At 35.6% G+C, this 9344-nt stretch overlaps 1 protein-coding gene and 1 pseudogene across 1 annotated transcript; one reads left to right on the top strand and one right to left on the bottom strand.

Moving 5' to 3' along the window:
* The first annotated feature begins 387 nt into the window (after window positions 1–387).
* Window positions 388–2375, top strand: LOC143570687 (putative L-type lectin-domain containing receptor kinase S.7; annotated as a pseudogene).
* A 762-nt stretch (window positions 2376–3137) lies between these two features.
* On the bottom strand, window positions 3138–8850 carry LOC143570691 (small ribosomal subunit protein eS25-like). The gene is made up of 4 exons (XM_077056280.1): window positions 8698–8850; window positions 4309–4383; window positions 3484–3618; window positions 3138–3409 (listed from the first exon to the last, which is right to left on the bottom strand). Exons 1-4 carry the CDS (start codon window positions 8848–8850, stop codon window positions 3296–3298), a joined length of 477 nt encoding a protein of 158 aa, XP_076912395.1. The 3' UTR covers window positions 3138–3295.
* Between the last annotated feature and the right edge of the window lie 494 nt (window positions 8851–9344).

Consider the following 9344-nt stretch of genomic DNA (forward strand, 5'->3'; position numbering starts at 1 on the left):
CGAACTGATTTTAAAACCGATTTTATTGGGTCAATATGTGCTTTTCCGCACTAATATTTTCTAGGACACCATTTCAGAATCTTTTAAGTGTTTACAACACTTTGTCTCGTCAAACAACAAACCTTTTTGAAATTAAATATAAATATATTATAATCGACCCAAAATATATAGCCGGTACATTATCATCTTCGTTTGTCTTTTATTAATCATTCCCGCCGAAAATATGACCACATCCTGCATTAGATACCCACCACCACAACTTCATACATACAAATACAAATACAAATACAAATACAAATACAAATACAAATACAAATTGACACCTCTAATCATTCACAAACACGTTACACTCTTTACAACAATAATCAAAACCTTCAATCTTCTTCAATGGCACCCATCACCACCCTAATAACCTTATCAACACTCATCATCTTCTTCCTTCATGTCCAATCAACCGATCACAACAAACCCGACGACGGAGTTGCCATTAATGTCACAAAACACTTCTCTTTCCCCGGTTTTAACTCCCCGTATTCGGGTCATAGTCTCATGCTGTTAGGCAGCTCAACCGTGGACAACACGGGTCGAATTCAAATACCCGATAAAAACCCGAAAGACGTCGATCTTAAACACTTGGCGGGCCGGGCTATTTTCGACCCGGTTACACGAACCCCGGCTTCGTTTGAGACGACTTTCTCGTTTCAACTTGAAACCGTGGAGTCGAATGTGTCGAAAGGCGGTGATGGTGGAAGTGGGTTTACGTTTATGTTAGCACCGGATGAGTTCACCGTGGGGCGGCCCGGGCCGTGGCTAGCTATGCTAAATGATGCGTGTGATGAAGAGTATAAAGCGGTTGGGATCGAATTCGACACGAGGGAAAATGTCGAGTTTGGGGATCCTAACGATAACCATATCGGGATTAATTTGGGTTCGATTGTGTCAACGATCACGATTAATGTATCCGAGTTCGGTTTGGATTTGAAAAATGGTGAGATACAACGAGCTTGGATTGAGTATCAAGGTCAAAACCAGGTTTTGGCTATTCGGTTGGGTCCGGATACTCGTGGTTATCCTTCGAAACCAGTTTTCGAAGGAAAACTCGATATATCGGAGTTTTTAAACGAGTATATGTTCGTTGGGTTCTCGGCTTCCACGGGAAACTTTACACAAATACATAACTTAATTTCGTGGAATTTTACGTCGACTAGTCGAGCTTTGCTTCGTGTACCGTCACTAGAAACATGTGAAAGTCGACTCGTTAGAGGCAATGGAGGTGGTGGCGGTGGAGGTGGAGGTGGTGGTGGTGGTGATTTGAACGGTTTCTTTATCTTCGTGTCGGTGGTTTTGCTTGCGATTGTTGCTTTCGTGAGTTTGTACTACAACCGCAAGCGAGGTAGGGAGAAATCGAGCGCGGTGGCTATGCTGCCCGAGGTGAAAGAGCGGCCTCGACCGCCAAACAAGCCAAGGTGGTTCACGATTTCAGAGGTTTCAACGGCTACTCGTTGTTTTGATGAGCTACACAAGGTGGCTCATGATGAAAGAAGTGATACATACCATGGTACTTTGTTGAACGGGTGCCACGTGGCGGTGAAGCGGCTTTCGGTTGAGTATTTCAAGTCAAGCGGTGTTAACAGGCGGCACTTGTGTAAGGAGATCAAAGCTATGAGCAAGCTGCGGCACCCGAATCTGGTGCCTATTAGAGGGTGGTGCTTTGATCACCAGGAGACCATAGTGGTTTATGATTATGTACCGAACGGGGTATTGGACGACTGGCTTTACAGGAACGGTGTCTTGCCTTGGAGCCGGCGGCTCAAGGTGGTTAGAGACGTGGCACACGCGTTAAACTACCTACATTCGCAAAAACGTGCGCATAAAAACGTTAAAACAAACCGGTTGGTGATTTCGGGTTTGTAATGCCCGGTCCAGAATCAAACCGGTTCGTGGAGTCGATTAGTCAACCGACCGATGTTTTTGAGTTCGGGGTGGTGCTACTAGAGGTTGTAGCAGGTAGGAACCGGTACAGGTATAGAACCGAATCTAGCCCTGAAAGTGACGCGTTAGACTCGGACCTGTTACAATGGGCTTGGACCATGCATGAGATGAATGAGAAAGAAAAGGTTGTTGACGGAAGGATGGGTTCGGTGTTGAACCTGGACCAGGCTGTTCGGGTTGTAGAGATCGGGCTTTTGTGTACACTGAAAGAGAATGCAGGGCGGCCAAACATCTCGGAAGTGATGGAGTACTTGAATTTTGAAACAGAGATACCTAAATTGCCCTCGAGAAGACCGGTGACTTTGTTTCCTTATACAAGCACAACACAGCTTTGCAGTAATTCTTACATGTGTGCTTCTTTCAAGTGATTTATAGCTACAACTGAATCATTGTTATAATGCATTGTGATGAATAGTAAACTGCAAATATGCTCCTATTTTATCAATTAGTCTTAGCTAGAACTTACCCGATAAAAGTTCATAATACCATGTATACCCACAATCAAATTATTGACATTTATACCCTTTTTGTATCCTCACTCATACAGTCGTTCGAACTATATGTTCAAGTGTTCAACAAACTATATGCTCAGGTGTAAAATGAACTATATGTTCAAGAGTTCAACGAATTGTCACGTTACATTTAAGCTATGAAATCTTGAAGTGCTTTTTATGAAGTATTGTGAAGAACAAGGGTATAATAGTCATTAACAAACTATATTTAATTCAGTTGATGACTATGAAACTATGCAATTTGAATTGGCATACGCAATACCAATATTATAACGCACTTATTGGGACGCCATCCCCACCCCATGGAGCCCCATAGCGCCAGAAACACGCCCTCGTAGCACTATGGAAAAGAGGGAGGGGGGGGGGGGGGCATCCCACATAGTGCTGAAAGGGGGGGGGGTAGAAGTTGATTGGCTGCTGGTTTATTTATTTATTTTTTTTATAAAATATAATAATAAAATAATAAAATAATGATTTGAGAGGGTTGCACACCACATGACGCATAACATCTCCATCCACTATGCATGGTTTTATGACGTTAAATATGATATATTGCACCTTTTTAGATATAAGTGTAACCGATCGATTTTGTTATACCGAACTATTGAGAAGCATACTGGCATAAGGTGCAAGGGCACAAGTGAATCTCATAAAATAGCATAACAAACAACTGAAGAACACAAAAGTATAGCCAAAAACAAGATGTAAACTCTTGATCACCAAACCAAAACAAATTCTAGAATCAAAACCAGAAAGCCATGCCTTGCTAGAGAAAACCAGTAGCCAGTATCTTAAGTATTGGTGGCCCTGGTGTAGATCTGTTGGCTAGCATGAGCAGATACCATCCTAATAGCACCTCTTGCCATCAAATCCTTGATCGCCTTCCTCGCCAACGAACCATTAATCTAAAAAGAAAAAAAAATATAAATCAACTTAACTTAAAAATCTAAAAACACTGTTAAAAAGAATTTGATTATACCCTTAATCTGTCTGACAAGATTGAAGGAGTGATGAGCTTGAACTTAGGAGCTTCAGAAAGAAGCTTGTCGTATGTCACCTTATCGAACAGCACCATGTTGTTCACCTTCTCCTTTTGCTTTCCTTTGCTCCATTTCTGCAAATCAAATTATCAAAAAATAGCATTTAAGCTTCACTTAAAGAACACAAATCAACAATAATTAAGCTTCATTTAGAACCTATGCAGTCAATCTCGGTCGGTTGTCGGTCCTCATGTGAAATATCGGTACCGATAATATCGGCGATATTTGACCGATATTTCACCGAGACTCCTGATATCAGCATTTTAAGTCTTAATTTTCAACTTTTAGTGTTTAATGCCGGTGTTTCGAGTATTAATCAGTTCCTACTTGCTACAATTGTTAGTGTTGCAAAATGTTGATTTGTTAATATGAGGAGAATATACTGAATTGTTAGTGTTAACATGCTATATATATAAATTCCGCTTGATATTAACATTACCGATATCCCACCGCGATAACCAATATCTCAAATATCAGTCCTCGGCCGATATCCGATATTTTTCCGCATTAACTGCTTAGTTTACAACACAAAAAGCTCAAATCAACAATCTTGAAGCATCACATAAATTAAACCAAACTAGTAATATTCTGGTTTCAGATAAACCAAAAGAACACTCATTTAACAAAAAAAAAATCATCATTTCTCAATTAACAGCCTTATATCAATAGATTACAAACTCTAAGCCTCAAAATGTGCAACCAAATTCAGCAGTTCAAATACTGAAACCCTAACATACACAATAAAACTACAGAACGTATATTACCTTCTTCTTCTGCTTTCCGCCACCGGATTTGGCGGGCTTGGATGACGGTGGGGGGGCTTTCTCCTTCTTCGGCGCCTAAACAAACAACAAAGTGCAATCCTTTAACAAACAGACTTATGGATTTGATTAGTGTATTGTTATTATCTTACCATGAAGCTTTAAGATAAGATGAGCTCGGGTTCGGCTAGGGTTTGCAAGCAGGACGAAAGTCAGTTGCGTCATTCTATTTATATATCTGAGCTAGGGTTTGGAGTTTGATCCGGGTCGGGTTTTAGAGCCGGATTTGGGCTGGTCGGTAAAATTAGTAGAGGAGTTGGGCGGAAGTTAGAAGGTGGCTTGTTTTGAGCTTCTTTGTTTGTTTTTAATTTTAATTTTTTTTTTTTTTGAGTTTTGTTCTTGAGTAAGAATCATCTCCTTTATTATATCCTGACTAGTAATAGTGTCCGCGTGTTACGGTGGGTGTCCATCAATCAAAAAATTATCGTAGTAGTAGTTTGTATAATGCGTAGGAGTGTATGCCTTGTTGAACTGAATATTTCTTAGAGACAATCTTGATTCATGTGAATTAATTTGTTTTCCATCTACTTCATACATTTGTTGCAATATGCAAAAGAAAAAAAATAACAGAATATATGATTTTGTTGCATTGACTCTAATTATTATATAAAAAATGATTAAAACAAATTTTATTTATCCTCTAACTTGATAACGAAATTGTAGAGAAACTAATTCCATTAAAGACTCAATTTAAAAATCATATTATTAAAGCTTTTTTTAAACAAAAACATAGAACTTTAAAACAACTTAATATTATAAAGTGTGATGTCAAGAAGTTATAGAGGCAAGGAATGTACGTATGTTTATACATCTTAAAAATACTTTGTACCTCGATACAAAGTTAAAAACTGAACTGACATGCTAACAATTTAGTTGTTGAACCAAAATATAACTAACATGATTCAGTTTGTTAACGCATAACAGTTTTCTAGAGAAACGGTTCCATTCTTTTGACTTCGAAACAAACCAAAATGACCTGTGGAATCGAAATTTACCCTATTGACTAATTAGTAAGCAAAATATAATATGTATTGCTGCAAAAAGTTTACTAGTATACACATGTTGTGACCCAATACTTGATATTCCAATATTGTCCTTGCACAAGCTGTCCCGAAACAACTACTCAAAATTAACCGAAGCAAACGTGTTTACGACTTGACCCGTAAACCAACAAAAAAAACCCGTAACTCATTGTTCAGTAGACAAAACTGAATAGAAAATTAACAAGACGTCAACCTTCACTATGACTAAAATGCCCATTGTAATCAATGTGCAGCGAATTAATTCAAGTTTTTCCAAGAGATGCAGTTTGACTAATAAAAGTCGAACAGTTGATTGTTACCAATTTACCCCTGGTATCTTTGTTGCATCAGTAATGTTGTGTAGTTCATGTATGTTTTTGCTTCATTGAAGGGTGAAATACAAGATTTTGTTTCAACAATAATTCAATATACACAGCAAATACAAAACGAAATTGGCCGAAAATACCCTTAATTGTTCATCCAATTTGATTACTATCTAAAGTACGCATATGTTAACCTATAATCCGCATATAGAAAACTTAATTGCCTGGAAATGCCCTTGCTGTTTGATTACTATACAAAATACCCAAATTTGAACAAAAACTATCCCATAACCAAATGCCTCCAAAAACCGAAACCGGTCGATTTCGTAAATCTAAAAAACCAACCCATGCGGACATATATTCACCCCTACAACCTAAACCAATCGGGAAAATTGATTGTATATATATATAAACAAAGTGTTTTTTTTCCTTAACAATGAATATCAGAAACCCAATTTTAGTGACAAAAGTATTCAGACCTTTAGTAAGATATAACACAAAAATATAGGAAATAACAAACTATTATCACGAGTTGTAACTTCAGGAGCCATTCTCATTTACTTGGCACCAATCATTGTAGCCAATAAAAAATATGCAAGGACACTGTTTACAAGGGTATTTATTCAAATTCAAAGAAGAATAAATATATTAAACAAAACAACACACATATCAACTCTATAACTTTCTTGGAGACCCTAAAATCTGCAAGTTTAATATGTCCTTATTATCAACAAGTATGTTTCCCCCCGCAAGAGTAATTTGCCTCATAAATTATTATACATGTATGATATCATTTTTGTGAAGATACTTTTAGCCTAATAATATTTGCCTTGTGTGTATTCAGTGACGGATCTAGGAATTATTTCCAGTGGGTTCACTATTCGGGTCGGTTTAACGGTTTCAGGTCGGTTAAGGTTTATCACACAATAAAAATTCGATACAATAACAAAAAAGAAAAAAACAACATCGTTATTAGAGCATTCACATATTATAGATTAAAATGAATTGTTAGTTTTTACTCTGTTAATGTTTAACAAGCATTATTTTACTACAAATAATTGTAATATGTGTATTACAGATTTTATACCTGCACATTGTTCTATCCAATTAACACACAATAACTTATATATATATATATATATATATATATAGGAAGGGATATTTTGAGAACCATGTTGAGTTTTAAGAACTTAAGAACTCAATTTTTGGCCACACATTTAATTAAATAGATTGGAATATGTGGTTGAGATTAAATCTGACTAAAAAGTCAAAGTAGGAGAGAGAATAACTATGTAAGTGATTACACAAACTTTTACGTCCGTTACACATGTGTAAAAAGTCGACTCGGTGCGTAAAAAATTATGTAATTTTTTTACGTATATGTAACATACATATATTACGCATGTGTAAATAAAATTTCGAAAAAAAAATCGTTACGTTGAGTTCTTTCGAGTTCTTAAAACTCAAAAGGGTTCTTATTTGAAATCTCTCATATATATATATATATATATATATATATATATATTAAATCCACACCTACATGCTTTTAAATCAGTCAAGTAGTTCAAAGAATGAAATTAAAAGAAAAGCAAAAAAGGGTTGAAACTGGGAATCGAACTCGGAACAGCAGATTAGCAAAATGGAATGTCTTCCACTTGACCAAAATTCCACTTTGTGTATGGGTGTTCACTCTCATATTTAGTAGGCGCTCTGTATAAAATCCGAAACTCAGTGGATTCCTGTGAACCCAGTTTCGTATACTTAGATCAGCCCTTGTGTGCATTCTTAACACATGTTCCATGTATAATGACATGTAACTTTTAAGTTTCAAACATTAGATAATAAAAAATAGAGCAAATTGTCTGCACTGGGTAGGAGGATGACAAAATGATCAGCGTATACATATGCACAGCACATAAAACTAGATGAAACATTACATTAAGTAACTCAACACACAAAATTGTGACCATATTTTTTCCAATCATTATCAGTTGCCATTTGTTTTCAAACCCCCATACTTGTTTTATGATAAGAATCATTTTATGACTAAATCTACTATGATGAACTGCAACAATTACCTTAACTTATAACTAAGATGAATAATACTTAAATCACCACCGCCATACCAACTAAACTATTAATAAAAGCAAAAGTGAAAGTGCTTTAGCGCAAAAAGAAGGATAGTAAATAAATTAAAACAACCAAAATCCACAATACAACTAATTCTTTAAGAACCTAACACTTCAACAGAACAAAAATATAAGATAATACCATGAAAATTTACTTAACTTTATTAACCCAGTGAAAAATATAAATAACATATGTATTGAGTCTTAATGCATCGGTGAGCAAAACAACAAAAGTAAACCCATCACACAAGTGTTGATCAAATAAACTGTTTACTTTTATAAATTTGCGGGTTTTAATAGTAACAAAAATGAGAAGCATGGTGTGCTAAGGCTTTCATTGGTTTGCTAAAGTGCAACACGGTTTACTAAAGTGATTCACAACGTTGTACGACGTCAAAATGTTAGTCTACTCTTGTAGCATACCAATAAATAAGTTACCAACCCTAATCTAATAATACTAATTTTAATATTGTCTGGTAAAAACAAAGCTAGGATATTTATTAAACTACTGACAGCCAAATACTACAAAGTATCGTGTATTTATCATCCATCATCATCATCATCATCATCAAATCGTGAATGTATTAATTTATGCAACTCAAGTTATTCCAAAAACCAAGTTGGCACCTCAAAATAAGAAGAAGATCAAATGGAATAACTGCAGTTCATAGTGTATCTTCGACTATCTATAGACAAAATGCCAACCTTGTTTGATTTGTGATGAGGATGGCTGTTAAGATGAGTATACCTCTCAACAGCATCCACAGGAGCTAGTGTAGGAGGGGTATGAGAAAAAAAATCTAAAATGTCAAAAATAAATTTTCAAATTTAAAACATACGTTAGAGAGAAATGAATACTTGTCTTCTCTTTCTTAGTTGTGAGAGTGCAGCATTGCAATCAGTTACTTCAGTAATTGCATTCGCTGATATTCCTAGCAGGATCTTCTTACCATTAGAACCCAGCTCATCCTCGGTAGCTAACCGACCAAATATTTGATAAAATGAGTCCATATAAAAACAAAAAAACAAGCAAATTGCAAAGTTTAGAGGCAGAGTAAATAGATAGCCTCTTTTCCTGTTGCTCAAAGCATCTTAGCCGTTGGAAAGTGCGTATCTTAATTTACTTTTATAAAATTTAGATATCTTCTTAAAGATTCTATGTTTCTATCCTCATAAGCACCAACAATAAGAATGAAAATTTTAACCCTTTTCAACTTTTATGCAAACTCTTTTGGTATCGTTGTTATTAAGAAATTTAGCAAATTTTTAGAAGCTTATAAAGCATACTTTGATTAAAAAAATTAGTTATAATAAATACTAACCTTTTAAACGTTAATAAGATAACCTCCCATATTTTTAAACTATACACATGCATCAAGAGATCAGTAGCACCATATCAAGAATATAATAGAAATTAAAAATAGCAATTTTAACAGTCAAATATGAAATCATCAATTAATCGTTCAACATCAGACATAAATTTTTTGGGCATTTCTTTTATTTTC

The sequence above is a fragment of the Bidens hawaiensis genome, unplaced genomic scaffold (genome assembly GCF_021521415.1).
Source record: "Bidens hawaiensis isolate Kalapana, Puna unplaced genomic scaffold, B.hawaiensis_p1.1 tig00025016_1, whole genome shotgun sequence".
In the NCBI taxonomy this organism is placed as follows: domain Eukaryota; kingdom Viridiplantae; phylum Streptophyta; class Magnoliopsida; order Asterales; family Asteraceae; genus Bidens; species Bidens hawaiensis.

Excerpts from the sequence above, each read along its gene's own strand:
- LOC143570691 (XM_077056280.1), bottom strand. The coding sequence starts at position 8,850 with ATGGACTCATTTTATCAAATATTTGGTCGGTTAGCTACCGAGGATGAG. Across the intron at positions 4,384-8,697 it reads AACTAAGAAAGAGAAGACAA|GCGCCGAAGAAGGAGAAAGC; the intron begins GTATTCATTTCT and ends TTGTTTGTTTAG. Across the intron at positions 3,619-4,308 it reads GCGGAAAGCAGAAGAAGAAG|AAATGGAGCAAAGGAAAGCA; the intron begins GTAATATACGTT and ends TTTGATTTGCAG.